The sequence below is a fragment of the Chiloscyllium punctatum genome, chromosome 21, assembly GCF_047496795.1.
Source record: "Chiloscyllium punctatum isolate Juve2018m chromosome 21, sChiPun1.3, whole genome shotgun sequence".
Classification (NCBI taxonomy): domain Eukaryota; kingdom Metazoa; phylum Chordata; class Chondrichthyes; order Orectolobiformes; family Hemiscylliidae; genus Chiloscyllium; species Chiloscyllium punctatum.
Window position 1 is genome coordinate 18,259,448 of NC_092759.1, and position 15,521 is coordinate 18,274,968.

The following is a 15,521-nucleotide window of genomic DNA, read 5'->3' on the forward strand; positions in this document are numbered from 1 at the left end:
TGTGTGGGCAAGAATGTTACTTGCACAGATGTTGCCAGGGAGAGTACCTTTACCAATCAGAATCCCCTTGCCAACCAATCAGCCATCTCTTCTCATGTAGCATTAAGGTTGGATTTTTTTCCCTTGGTATTCTTGCAACATTTTGTTATGAGTGCAAGACAGAAAGCTTTCACAAAATGTCTTTTTGCAGCAATATTCAACATCTATACCATCAATCCATTCTTGTTTGGATAGTGTTGTGAAGATGTGGGTGTACTGTACCTGTAAGAGAGTTTAAAGTGAGCAGAACTATCCAACAGCACCAAGTGTTCTGAATAAGATACAATGTAACATGTGGTCCAGCAGCTAGGGTAGCTGGTTGCCCAGGGACAAAACAAAATTTGAATTTGGCCAATCAGTTTAAATTATACCACCCAAAAAAAACCAAACTCTAATCAAGTTTGAATTTAGTATATTGACAATATTAAAAGCCAATGACCCAATCTGATCCTTTGGGGGTATAAGACCAGGGAAAATTGAACAGCTGGGGGAGAACTCCAAAAGACCAACAGATGTAGGCTGCTAGTCAGAACTCTCTGAGAGGTACCTGTCCAGAGAAGGAGTTTGCACAGGGAAAAACTTCGACACCGACCTGGAGAGCAAAGCTGCAAAGAGAAGATTCGTCAGCTGCCTGGTTTTGAAATTTGAATTTTTCAGTAAATCTTAATCGGGGGTTTTATCAGACTAATATTAAAGAAGGGAAACTAAAAGAAAGATTAAAGGAAAGAGTTGTAAATGGTTATTGGTTAATTATTCTTTGTTATACTTTAAGAAATAAAGTTGTTAATTTTTACTTTAAATAGTTTTTGGTCTCTCGAACTTTCAGATTACTGCACTAAGTAAATCCTTTCTGTGTTGCTGGTTTAAATTAAGCAGGGTCTTTTACCCTGTATTGTAACAATAGAGAGAACGTTTTTCACATTTTTCAAAGAAGCTATGAGGAGGCATGTTAGTTTTGGTGTATATATTAATAATTTACACTTAAACATGGAAGATATGATTGGGAAATTTGCAGATGACTCAAAAATTGAATCATGGAGGAGGAAGCTATATCTTCACCTGAAGTACTGTAACCTGAAAGACTCTGGACTAACTGCTGAAGAATGGGACTGGAACAGGTGGCTAATTCAGTAAAACTGCACAGACGTTGTGGGCTGAATGGCTTATTTCTGTAATATACATTTTCTATGGATCTATGGTTACAAAGAGAGATAAGACAGACTTAGAGAATTAGTACAACTATTAAAGGTAGAATTCAACGTTTCATCTATTTTTTGATCAAGAAAGATTAATTGAAATGTTCCTTTGAAAGGATTGAGATTAGAAAGTATATTGGAACAAAGACCCTTGGAGGTCCTGTTATATGTCTACAGTGTTATGTAGTTTTGGTGTCATAATTTTGATTTTAAGGTAGAATTGCTTCAGAAACAATTCAAAGAAGGTTCACTCAACTCATTCCTGCGATGAGGGGCTTATCTTATGAAGAAACATCGGACAGTTGGCCACTAGAAATTAGGGGTTTGGAAGAATTATTTAGATTTAGATTACTTACAGTGCAGAAACAGGCCCTTCGGCCCAACAAGTCCACACCGACCCTCCAAAGAGCAACCTGCCCAGACCCATTCCCCTACATTTACCCCTTCACCTAACACTACAGGCAATTTAGCATGGCCAATTCACCTAACCGGCACATTTTTGGACTGTGGGAGGAAACCGGAACACCCGGAGAAAACCCACGCAGACACGGGGAGAATGTGCAAACTCCGCACAGACAGTTGCCTGAGGTGGGAATTGAACCCGGGTCTCTGGCGCTGTGAGGCTAACCACTGTGCCACCATGCCGCCATAAAAAGAGCTAGTACTATTGAAACAAAATCTTCAGGGGACTGGGAAGGATGGACACCCAGAGAATGGTCCCTTTTGTGGTGAAGATTAAGTTTAGAGGACATACTTGAAAAATAAAGGATGTTACTTTTAAGATAGGGATAAGAAGAACTTTAGTATCCTGTGGTCAGTTAAGAATGTGGAATTATTCTTCTCCTGAAGGGAATGGTCTGTAAACAGGGCTGAGATAGATTTTTGATAAACATTGGAATTAAAAGTTATGGGATGCAGTCCAGGAGTAGGTACAGAAATGAAAGACCCCACTAGTTCAGGACCCCAACTGATCACAGCAGCCCTGCCCCACGCAAGGACTGGGTGAGGGGGGGCCTCCAGAGATCCAGGACTCATTTGTTGGGCCCTAATGTACCCCATTATCCCAGGGACAGAAGCGGTCTAGAAAGTGGAATTGAAACAACAGCCAGATCAGCCATGATCTTACTAATGAATGAAGCAGCAGGATCAAAGGACTGTTTCCAATGTCCCATGTTCCCATATCTGTCCCAATATCTTCGTTTTTCTTATGTCAATTTTCCTGTACCTAGCTACTCCTTGGAATGTTTTTACTATGTTAAAGGTGAATTTATAAATGTAAAATGCTGAAATGCACTGTCAGGTCAGGTTCACTAATTTCAATTTCTCTTTCTCCTGTTCCCTGTTTGTAGGCGTGAATGATAAAGAAGCCTCAAATGCTGAGAGCTGTGACGAGCTGCGAGACCTCCATCCAGGGGCACTACTTTACCGAGCTGCCGCACTCCAAAATCTCCCAGTCATGGCTGATGCACTGGCACATGGGGCTGATGTGAACTGGGTGAATGCATCAGATGAGAATAAAACTCCACTTATCCAGGCAGTGACACCGGTAAAAAGAATTGATTATTTTCGATGGAGAGAGTGATATCTGCTGAATGCAGCGCTACACCTAATCATGGAGTCACCCAGCACGAAAACATACAGTCCATGCCAAACATATCCCAAGCTAGTCCCACCTGCCTACTCCTGACCTATATCCCTCCAAACCTTTCCTATTCATGTATTTAACCAAATGTCTTTTAAACGCTGTAACTGTACCCACATCCACCAATTCCTCTGCAAGTTCATTCCACAAACGAACCACTCTCTGTGTAAAAAATGTGGCTCTTATGTCTTTTTTTAAAATCTCCGTCCACTCACCTTAAAAATGTGTCCCCTAGTCTTGAAATCTTCCATCCTAGGGAAAAGACAACTACCACTAACTCTATTTATACCCATCAGTACTTTATAAACTTCTATCAGAACTCACCCTCCTACACTCCAGTGAAAAATTCCCATCCTATCCAGCCTCTCTTTCTTACTCAAACCTTCCATGCCAGGCAACATCCTGGTAAATGTCCTTTGAACCTTCTCCAGCTTGATGATATCCTTTCTATAATTGGGCGACCAGAACTGGTTACGATATCCCAGAAGAGGCCTCACCAACATTCTGTACAACATCAACATGACTTCCCAATTCTTATAACCAATGCACTGCGCAACGAAGGCAAGTGTGCCAGGTGTCTTTTTAACCACCTGTCGATATGTGACACAAACATCAAAGAATTACGTACCTGCACCCCTAGGTCCCTCTGTTCTACAACACCACCCAAGGCCTTATCATTAATGGTTTGTTATACAAAAATGCAATACCTTGCATTGATCCAGATTGAACTCCATTTGCCAGTTTTCAGCCCATTGACCCATTTGATCAAGATACTCTTGTAATCTTAGAAAACCTTCTGCACAGTCTACCCCAATGACACTAATTTTGGTTTTGTACGTAAACTTACTAACCATGCCTTTTATATTCCCATCTAGATCATTTATATAAATGACTAACAAAAGTGGACCCAGCACTGATCCCTGTGGAACACCACCGGTCACAGGTCTCCAGTCTGAAAAACAACCCTCCATCATTCCTCTCTGTCTCCTGCCATTAAGATAATTATGTATCCAATTGGCAAGCTCATCCTGAATCCCATGTGGCCTAACTTTACTAATTAACCTACCGTGCAGAACCTTGTCAAACGTTTTACTAAAATCCAAATAAACAATGTCTACTGTTCTGCCATCATCAACTTTTTTGGTAACTTCCTCAAAAAAACTCAATCAAGTTTGTGAGACACAATTTTTCTCGCACAAAACCATGCTGACTATCCTTAATCAATTTTGCCTCTCTAAATGTCCATAAATCCTACCTTTTTATAATCACCTCCAAAAATTTCCCACCAGTCAAAGTCAGACTCACAGGTCTTTAGTTCCCCAGTTTCTCCTTACAACCTTTCTTAAACAAAGGTACAACATTAGCCACCCTCCAGTCATCAGGCACCCCCCCCCCCCCCCCCCCCCCCCCGTAGTTACAGATGATGTAAATATTTCTGCGAGGGGTCTCGTAATTTCCTCTCTTTCTTCCCACAATGTTCTGGGTTGCCTTAGATCAGGTCCAGGAGATTTACACACCTTTATATTCTCCAAGTCCTCCCAAACTTCCTCTTCTGTAGTGTGAACTGTTTTTAAAACATCAATATTTCTCTCTCTGCATTCTCTGGTCTCCATTTCTTTCTCCACACTAAAAACTGATGAGAAATATTCATTTAGTATCTCTCCCATCTCCTGGTAAAAAGTTGCAGCACGCTGCTGTGCAGAGGGACCTGGGTGCCCTTGTGAATAAATCACATAAATTGGTCTGAGGGAACAGCAGGTAATTAAGAAGACAAATGGAACTTTGTCCTTCACTACTGAAGGAATTGCATTGAAAATCAGGGAGGTTATACTGCAGCTGTACAGGGTGCTGGTGAGGCCACGCCTGGAGTACTGCATGCAGTTTTGGTCTCCTTACTTGAGAAAGGATATACTGGCACTGGAGGAGGTGCAGAGGAGGTTCACTAGGTCTGGAGTTGACAGGGTTGGTTTATGAGGAGAGACTGAGTAGACTGGGATTATATTCATTGGAATTCAGAAAAATGAGGGGGGATCTTAGAGAAACATATAAAATTATGAAGGGAATAGATAAGATAGACATAGAGAGGATGTTTCCACTGGCAGGTGAAACTGAGACACAAGGGAATAGCCTCAAAATTAGGAGGAGCAAATTCAGGACTGAATTGAGAAGGAACGTCCTCACCCAGAGGGTTGTGAATCTGTGGAATTCTCTGCCCAGTGAAATAGTTGAGGTTTCTTCAGTAAGTGTTTTTAAAACTAAGATTTATTTTTGAACAATAAAGGAATTAAGGGTTATGGTGAATGGGCAGGTAAGTGAAGCTGAGTCGACGAAAAGGTCAGCCATGACCTTATTGAATGACGGAGTAGCTTGAAAGGCCAGACGGCCTACTCCTGCTCCTAGTTCTTACGATCTCCTTGATCTTTAAGAGGCTCTACCCTCTCTCATATACCTTACTCTTACTATATTTGTAGAATCTCTTTGGATTATCCTTAACCTTATCTGCCAATGCTATCTTTTCCCCTCTTTGTCTTCCTGATTTCTGTGTTAGGAATGCTCCAACATTCTTTATAGTAATTAAGAGATTCAACTGAACCAAGTTGTCTGTATCTAAATTACGATTCTCTTTTATTCTTGACAAGAACATCAATATCTTCATCCATTGTTCCTTAATCATACCACTCTATCATGATTAAAATGCCTCCAAACTCTCGTCATCACATTCCTGAGCGCCTCCAACTTGTCAGACACCCTTGTACCTGCGAACAGTCTACTCCAATCAACTTTTGAAAGCTCTTGACTCGTGGCATTAAAATTTACCTTGAAGTGGCAGATGGAGTTTAATTCAGATAAATGCGAGGTGCTGCTTTGGGAAAGCAAATCTTAGCAGGACTTATACACTTAATGGTAAGGTCCTAGGGAGTGCTGTTGAACAAAGAGACCTTGGAGTCCAGGTTCATAGCTCCTTGAAAGTGGAGTCGCAGGTAGATAGGATAGTGAAGAAGGCATTTGGTATGCTTTCTTTTATTGGTCAGAGTATTGAGTACAGGAGTTGGGAGGTCATGTTGCGGCTGTACAGGACATTGGTTAGGCCACTTTTGGAATATTGCGTGCAATTCTGGTCTCCTTCCTATCAGAAAGATGTTGTGAAACTTGAAAGGGTTCAGAAAAGATTTACAAGTTGCCAGGGTTGGAGGATCTGAGCTATAGGGAGAGGCTGAACAGGCTGGGGCTGTTTTCCCTGGAGCGTCGGAGGCTGAGGGGTGACCTTATAGAGGTTTACAAAATTATGAGGGGCCTGGATAGGACAAATAGGCAAAGTCTTTTCCCTGGGGTCGGGGAGTCCAGAACTCCCCGTGGGCGGCACGGTGGCACAGTGGTTAGCACTCCTGCCTCACAGCGCCAGAGACCCGGGTTCAATTCCCGCCTCAGGCGACTGACTGTGTGGAGTTTGCACATTCTCCCCGTGTCTGCGTGGGTTTCCTCCGGGTGCTCCGGTTTCCTCCCATAGTCTAAAAATGTGCAGGTTAGGTGAACTGGCCACGCTAAATTGCCCGTAGTGTTAGATGTAGGGGAATGGGTATGGGTGGGTGCACTTCGGTGGATCGGTGTGGACTTGTTGGGCCGGAGGGCCTGTTTCCACACTGTAAGTAATGTAATCTAAACTAAAGGGCATAGGTTTAGGGTGAGAGGGGAAAGATATAAAAGAGACCTAAGGGGCAACCTTTTCACGCAGACGGTGGTACGTGTATGGAATGAGCTGCCAGAGGATGTGGTGGAGGCTGGTACAATTGCAACATTTAAGAGGCATTTGGATGGGTATATGAATAGGAAGGGTTTGGAGGGATATGGTCTAGGTACTGGCAGGTGGGACTAGATTGGGTTGGGATATCTGGTCGGCATGGACTGGTTGGACCGAAGGGTCTGATTCCATGCTGTACATCTCTATGATTCTATGATTCTAAATGGAAGACTTTTGTTTTCCATAGCCATTTTGAAACTCATAGAACTATGATCGCTAGACCCAAAGTGTTCCTCCACTTTAACTTCAGTCACCTGTCCTGCCTTATTGCCCAAAAAAAATCTTATTTTCCTCCTTCTCTAGTAGCAGCATCCATATATTGAAAAAGAAAATTTTCTCAAACAAATTTGACAAATTCTTCACCATTCAAGCCTTTAACACTATGGTAGCCCGAGTCAATGTTTGGAAAATCAAAATCCCCCATTATTACAATGCTTACATATATCTGAGATATCCCTACGTATTTGTTTCTCAATCTCCCTCTTACTATTGGGGGGCCTATAGTACAACCCATTAAAAGTGACCTTTCCTTTCTTATTTGTAATTTTTACCCATATATTTTCACTCCTTTTCTATCCTTTGTACAGCGTTTAAAATCTGGAACATTGAGCTGCCAGTCTTGTCCATCTCTCATCTAGGTTTCTGTAATAGTTATGACGTCCCAATCCCATGTTCTTAAACATATCTTCAGTTCATCAGCCTTACCTGTAAAACCCCTTGCATTGAAATAAATGCAGTTTAGTTCTTCAGAGTTACTACGTACTCTGACTCCCTTGTGTCTTTCTTTTCTAACTGATGTGCTCCCCTCACTGAGCCACAGCTGGAACAATAGCAATCCAACAATAATCTCTGATCCACAATCTCATCAATGCTCCCACCCCAGTAATACTCTCTTCCAACCTCTTCTATCAGACACAAGGTACAAAAGATTCATGAACAGCTGCTTCCCTGCTTTTGTTAGACTGCTGAATGGACCTCTCCAATTTCAAATCTAATGTTGATTTTGCTTTGTGCCATTCCTCTGTATGCCTCGCTCTGTGATCATAGACGCATCCTGTGATCTGTATGTCCTTGTTTGTTATGATCTGCCTGTACCACTCGCAATACAAAATTTTTCACCGTACTTCGGTACATATGACTACAATAAATCAAATCAAATCCACCATAGCCTGGTTAAACAATGATATACAATGATGAATAATGATTTCACTTGAAATCTTGTCCGAATGTTCTTGTTTTAAAAAATTGTAGTGGTACTTGCTTTGACATGTAAGTGCATGTGATTTACATCATTGGGTATCTTCTTAATGAGAGCTAATAGAAAGTTGGTATTTATTCTACGGGGATCCCTAGAGTGGAAGGAAAAATAACTCAGATTGTTCCTTGAAATATTATCCCTCAAGACTAAACTAAAATGAAAAAAAATGGGCAAGTATATATCAGGTGGGTAATCTGTTTGGTCAAATCATGCAAAGACAGAAAGATAACTCTGCGCTGAATTACATGTACTCAATAAGACTAAGTATGTTCTGTAGAGATCCTGCTCCTCGTATCATTGAGAAATGTGATTCAGATCCTAAATGGACTAACCATTGACTTTTTTTGTTCCATCTTTACATTCCTTCTCTTCGGCTCCATGATATGGTTCCTAGGGTTCCTTGGTAGCCTGTGAATTTCTGTTGCAGAACGGAGCCAATGTGAATCAAATGGACATCCACAGTCGTGGTCCACTCCACCATGCCACTATCCATGGGCACACTGGGTAAGGCTGGCTTGGCACTAGATGCATCTAATGCTGCAAAATTAATCATGTGTGCCGATTTGACACCATAAATGATGTAACTTATTTAAAAAGGAAATGTCGCTAATTATAAATCAGAAGTGAAAATTGATTCATAGTGGGAGATCATGATTTGGTCTCTCATTTCTGGAACTTTCTACAGGTTTTTTTGTTCAAAAACTTGTGTCAAATTTAGAAAGTTTGAAACAACAATGATAAAATTCCTATTTGCTGTCCCATCAAACATTCACAGAACAGGTACAGTACAGGGTTAGATACTGTTGGAGCTCTACCTATACAATCCCTATCAAAATCAATTCTGACCAGTACTGCATGGGTTAGATACAGAATAAAGATCTCTTTACACCTCCCTGTCATTATATTCCCAGGGCAGGCACTGTAAAAGTTAGTTACAGAAACATTTTTCATCCTGGATCCCAATGGCAGAAGAGGACGAAGGTGACTTCTAGTTTTTTTTTGCTTTAGAGACACTGAAATAGGAAAAGGCCAATTAGTCCCTTGATCTTGTCATCTCTACATCTCTGTCTTTAATTATTTATCATAATGTCACCTCACATGACTCAGTCAATGTTAAATTCCTCTGCAGTGCCATGGAATGTTTCACTCGTTTAACACTGCTAGATAAATACAAGTTGTCATCTTATTGCATTGTTTTTAGCTCCACACTAGCTGTCGATTTGCCTGATGACAATAATGCAGAACAATGCTCACGAGAAATTTCAATAACTATACCAGCTTCATTGAAGTGTGTGAATTGTTATTCATTAAGATAATGCATTCCTAAATAATAATTCAGTTGACACCTATCGGAGTTATTAATGCCAACTCTTAATTTGTGTTTTTAAAATGTTCTGTTTATTACAATCTGTGATTTATTATAGTCTAGTGTGCCTGTTCTTGAAACGTGGAGCAAGCCAAACTGCAGTAGATGAAAACGGCAAAGATCCAATTACAATCGCTATCGATACTGCGAATGCAGACATTGTCACACTGTGAGTGCCAACAACATCCTGGATATCTTTCTTACCCTCTATTCTCTACCTCTCTACCTTCTCTTCTACTACCTCCCTTCTCCACTCTCCAAGATGCTCACTTTTGCTGGGCTGTGTTCAATAGTATCCAGTCTGCTCCTGGTTCCTCACCCAAGGGTTCATTGCTCATGTCTGCATCAAGGCAATGAATGTTCATGGGATGTTGGTTTATAGTCAGCTGACATTCATATGAGTCAATGAATAATGACTAAAAAGCAGAAACCCTTGCTTGCTTTTCCTTTTATAGCTTGGTTGGTTCGATGGTGCAAAGATCATTTGTTGCAGTTAATGATTTGCACTATCCAAACTCAACTAAGTCAAAGTTAAAAATCACACAACACCAGGTTATAGTCCAACAGGTTTAATTGGAAGCACTAGCTAGTGCTTTCAATTAAACCTGTTGGACTATAACCTGGTGTTGTGTGATTTTTAACTTTGTACACCCCAGTCCAACACAGGCATCTCCAAATCATGACAAGTAAGTTAACAGGGACTTGAGACTGAATACATTATATTTCTGCTCTCTGTGATTAAGTAACACAAGCTACTGTCCTTAAAATCTAAGCTGAGAGAGGAGCCAGTGAGCAGGGTGTATAGTTCTGACAATAATCCCCACCATTAAATGATTATATGGATTTACTCAGGAACCTTAGCTCTGGAAGATTAGTCCCAGCTCTCAGGGATGCTTCCGAATGTTAATTATTGAATAGCTATCTCCTCCCCATCCCACTCCCCAGTGAGTGAAAGTGGTTAACTATGTTGAGAGAAGATTATATACAGCTTAGGTAAACTGTGTCTGCTACAACTCATCGTCTCTGGAGAAAAGATAGAGTCAGCAGTAATATAGGACTGCAGGGGAAGGAAGGAAAAGGAAGTGGTCGTTATATATCTCAAACCTGTTACACCATTCAATAAAATTATCTGATCTGTGATCTAACTCCACATCTCCAGCTTTTGACCAGTGGAGTGCCACAAGGATTGGTGTTGGGTCCACTACTTTTCATCATTTATATAAATGATTTGGATGTGAGCATAAGAGGTATAGTTAGTAAGTTTGCAGATGATACCAAAATTGGAGGTGTAGTGGACAGCGAAGAAGGTTACCTCAGATTACAACGGGATCTTGATCAGATGGGCCAATGGGCTGAGAAGTGGCAGATGGTGTTTAATTTAGATAAATGTGAGGTGCTGCATTTTGGGAAAGTAAATCATAGCAGGATTTATACACTTAATGGTAAGGTCCTCGGGAGTGTTGCTGAACAAAGAGACCTTGGAGTGCAGGTTCATAGTTCCTTGAAAATGGAGTCACAGGTGGATAGGATAGTGAAGAAGGCGTTTGGTATGATTAGAAGGGAGTCAGAAGAATGTCTGGACAATATTATACAGAACTTAGACACACCTTTAGAGGAGGCCCCATAGACATGGAGTCTACCCAACAATTACAATGTACTCATGACCTATTAGATCAAGGAATAATATTGCATGGAGGACAGTCACATTGGAGAGCTAGTCACTGAAAGTCTGTTTCATTGGCATTAGCACCAGTCTGAGACATGACGGAGTTACACTGTCAGGACTGGCTCTCACACCTTCACTGAAAATATATTTAGAAGGAACAAGGGGGCAAAGGCTTTAAAGTGGTAAGGTGGTGATGGGAGTTTTTGGGGAGTCATTTGTTGCATGATTTCATGCCTAAATCCATGAGTTTAGATTAGACTCCCTACAGTGTGGAAACAGGCCCTTCGGCCCAACCAGTCCACACCGACCCTCCGAAGAGTGACCCACCCAGACCCATTTCCCTCTGACTAATGCACCTAACACTATGGGCAATTTAGCATGGCCAATTCAGCTGGCCTGCACATCTTTGGACTGTGGGAGGAAACCGGAGCACCTGGAGGAAACCTGCTTAATGGTAAGGTCCTCAGGAGTGTTGCAGACAAGGGGGGAATGTGCAAACTCCACACAGACAGTCGCCCGAGGCAGGAATTGAACCTGGGTCCCTGGCGCTGTGAGGCAGCAGTGCTAACCACTGAGCCATCGTGCCGCCTTCCTTTCCTTTATTGGTCAGAGTATTGAGTACAGAAGTTGGAAGGTCATGTTGCGGCTGTACACGACATTGGTTAGGTCACTTATGGAATATTGCGTGCAATTCTGGTCTCCTTTTTATTAGAAAGATGTAAAACTTGAAAGGGTTCAGAAAAGATTTTCAAGGATGTTGCCAGGGTTGGAGGATTTGAGCTATAGGGAGAGGTTGAATGGCTAGGGCTGTTTTCCCTGGAGGCTGAGGGGTGACCTTATAGAGGTTTATAAAATCATGAGGGGCATGAATAGAATAAATACATAAAGTCTTTTCCCTGGGGTGGGGGAGTCCAGAACTAGATGACATGGGTTTAGGGTGAGAGGGGAAAGATATAAAAGAGACCTAAGGGGCAACCTTTTCACTCAGAGAGCGGTGCCAGAGGAAGTGGTGGAGGCTAGTACAATTACAACATTTAAAAGGCATCTGGATGGGTATATGAATAGGAAGGGTTTAAGAGAGTTACGGGCCAGGCGCTGGCAAGTAGGACTAGATTGGGTTGGGATATCTGGTCAGCATGGACGGGTTGGACCGAAGGGTTTGTTTCCGTGCTGTACATCTTTATGACTCTATGACTCTTTTCCAATATATTGCCAAGCCTTTGGTTAACAGAAATCAATCTGATTTTTTTTAACCATTCATAGGATAGGGAATTGGTGGCTTGGCCAGCATTTATTGCCCATCCCTAAAAATTGACAAACCATCTACCATCAGAGTTCCAAGTTTCCATCGTTGTGTGAAGTATTTCCGAATTTAATTCTTGAAAGATCAAGTACCGATTTTTGACTCCAGGTGAAGGGTGTCACATTAAATTGCAGAGGGATGACATAAGTTCTGTATGTGGCGATCAGAGGGAAGGTGGAGTGAAGGAGTTCTTACATGATTGCAGACAGTAAAGAAAGACATTGGTCCACAAATTTGAGTCAAGGCCTGGGGAAGCACTCCAGCTCTCTTAAGTCCAGCAACATTTATTTTAGATAAGCCTTTTTTTTTAGATCATCTTGTCCCGTTGAGTGGAGGGGCCCATAAAATTCATCAAGAACCTATGCAGATCATGCCAACTCTTTAAGGGAATTGGATTTCTTTTTCTAGTTCCAATGTTCATCTAAAGCTCTATCTGCCCCCTAAGGTAATGTAAAATATCATTCCTGAAGAAGGGCTCATGCCTGAAACGTTGATTCTCCTGCTTCTTGGATGCTGCCTGACCTGCTGCGCTTTTCCAGCAACACATTTTCAGCTCTGATCTCCAGCATCTGCAGTCCTCACTTTCTCCCCTAAAATATCCCACTGCACCATTCAAAGAAGGGGAAGAGAGTTTTCCCCAGATTCTTCACAACATAGACTGAACACTTTTAAACGTCCTGGGATTACAAAACACTTCATGTATAGGTGCGGCACTGGTTAGCACTGCTGCCTCACAGCGCCAGGGACTCAGGTTCAATTTCAACCTCGGGCGACTGTCTGTGTGGAGTTTACACGTTCTACCCATGGCTGCGTGGATTTCCTCTGGGTTCTCCGTATTCCTCCCACAGTCCAAAGACGTGCTGGTTAGGTAGTTTGGCCATGCTAAATTGTTCATAGCATTCAGGGATGTGTGGATTAGCCATGGGAAATACAGGGTTAAAGGGATAGTGTAGGGAGGTGAGTCTGGGTAGGATGCTCTTTAGAGAATCAGTGTGGACTTGGGCCGAATGGGCTATTCCCACACTATAAGGTTTCTATGCTATTCTTAAAATTCCAAGACTTCCTTTACCTGAAGGACAAAAATCAGGATTGTTAGGAAGAGATGGGGAGTAATCTAACTGGATGCTGTTTCAAAGAGGCAAATAGACATGAAGGGCTGACCTATCTCTTTCTTTGATTTTATGATCCTAAGTGAAGGACTCACTGTGTTAAACCCTAATAATCTGCCCATTGAATTTTCAGGCTTCGTTTGGCTAAGATGAATGAGGAGATGCGAGAAGCAGAGGGAGTCTTTGGACAAGCAGGTCAGTATCTTTGTGTCCAGTGCTGCATGTCATCAATCAGGTTTAAATCAAAGACGTGTTAAATTAATATGGACTTTGAAATCCGAATCAGTACACATACGCAACATGGGTGCAGTGAGGGAGAAAAGCACAATTGCTGTGTCACAGTACAGTAGGCAAGTAGCCAAAAAAAGATATGAAAACCAAATCAAATTGAAGCAGTTTGATTGCCACTGAATTCTTTACATTTGACAAAACATGCAGGATGTAGAGTGACATTCAGTCATTTCCCTGGTATTAATCTCTGTGGGACTTGGAACTAGCTCTAACAAGCATTTCCCCTCTGATCATTCTAAGGCCACATAACATTGAGGTTATTTTAATGCGGTTTTGTACCCTTTGCCCAGTAGCTGCTGTAATTTCATTTTGGTGTTCCTCCATTCTGCTCTCCTGGATTATTTGTGTTATCCAGGACAGTAGGAGTCATTGAGTTCTTCAGCAGTAAAAGATATGATAGCTATATTCAATCCATATACACACTTAGCAATAGAGGCATGGATAGTAATTAGCTGCGAAGCTCTGAGCTGGTTTTAATACCATCCATCCCAGCCCAAGGATATTGAAGATGACTGTAGCTAATTAACTACTTTGTTGTGAGTTTATGACAGAATCTTGCGCCTCCTGCTTTTTGTGTAGTACATCAAGCAGAAGATATTTGTTCACCAAGCCTCTGTATGCCTGTGTGCTTCTGACCCTACTTGATGCTGAGGATTGTGTGTCAGTAGATTTGAATTTCTTGCTTTTCTGATCCCATGTTTTCTTTCACTTTATATCTTTTTCTTCTCCTTTCAGGAGATGAAACGTACAACGACATTTTCCGAGATTTCTCGCATATGGCTTCAAATAACCCGGAGAAGTTAAAACGTAAGAGTCATGAACTCAGAACCTCAACGCTTTAAGTGTTCCTACCTGGCAATCACCCAGAGATATCCTACAGGCTGCTGTATGATTCCCTCAACAGGTGCAACATGCTTCTTCCAAACTAGCCAAAACACAGAAAGCAAAAAAAAATTTTGATTGTTCACATACAGCAGGAATATCATTTTTAAGAGTTCAACAACAATAAGGAATTGAGGAACCCCATTTCTTTACCGCACCGGGGGTTCTTGCTCCCTCCATCTTCACTATATTGAAATCCGATCTAATTACACTGTTTCCCTTGATCTCCAAACTCTGGAACTCAACTAATTCTCTTCTCAACATGTCTGAATTCAGCTACAGTCTGGAACATCTCAGGATAACATTTCCAGATAAAGTTTCAATCAGACTCTTATTAATTATTAGATATCCAAAGTCAGTAATCCAAACAGATCTTGAGGTTCAAATTCAGAATTAAGTGAGGGGCAACTTTTTATTCTGGGTCCCATGCATAGCTTAAGACTGCGGAAATCAATCAGGCGAAAGCAGAAGCTGTTGGATTCAAACATGAACAGCAGGATTCAAAAGAAATATATCAGAAATTTGAGACAATTTATTACATTGTGATACAGTTCACTTTGAAAGTTTTTTTAAAATAATACATTAGTTTGTAACAATTATTTATATAAAACAGAGCTTTGCTTGAGGTTTTGAAAAAAATAAACCTTTTTAAAAAGAAATGTACGGTTTATATGCTTCATTGAAGTTTGATTGATTACCTTGACAAGAAATCAAGATAGAGGAGCCTTTAAGTTTCTCACATTATATATAATTAGTATATTGTACTGTGCTAAACCGAGAGATTCTGGGATCCACACTTTCCCACCAACTGTGCTGAAGCTGTTACTATCAATGGCCTGAGTGCCATTTGGTTGCAGAAAGAAAAAGTACAGGTCCCCTGCTTCTCATCTGTACTATAGTTCTTACACATTAATTACTAAACCCCTTCAGACACACATATACTACTAGTGTACAACTAGTATCATGCAAA

General features: G+C 41.3%; 2 protein-coding genes across 2 annotated transcripts in view; one reads left to right on the forward strand and one right to left on the reverse strand.

Moving 5' to 3' along the window:
• Nucleotides 1-15,210, forward strand: part of LOC140492619 (arf-GAP with coiled-coil, ANK repeat and PH domain-containing protein 2-like) — a 129,698-nt gene extending 114,488 nt beyond the window's left edge. The window contains exons 18-22 of the mRNA XM_072591639.1: nucleotides 2,585-2,781; nucleotides 8,329-8,438; nucleotides 9,359-9,469; nucleotides 13,512-13,573; nucleotides 14,405-15,210. Coding sequence (XP_072447740.1) covers nucleotides 2,585-2,781; nucleotides 8,329-8,438; nucleotides 9,359-9,469; nucleotides 13,512-13,573; nucleotides 14,405-14,511 — 587 coding nt within the window. The 3' untranslated portion in view covers nucleotides 14,512-15,210. The remainder of the gene's footprint in view (nucleotides 1-2,584; nucleotides 2,782-8,328; nucleotides 8,439-9,358; nucleotides 9,470-13,511; nucleotides 13,574-14,404) is intronic.
• The window catches only part of LOC140492622 (zona pellucida sperm-binding protein 3-like), a 187,988-nt gene that overhangs the window by 139,030 nt on the left and 33,437 nt on the right, over nucleotides 1-15,521 (reverse strand). The window lies entirely within an intron of this gene.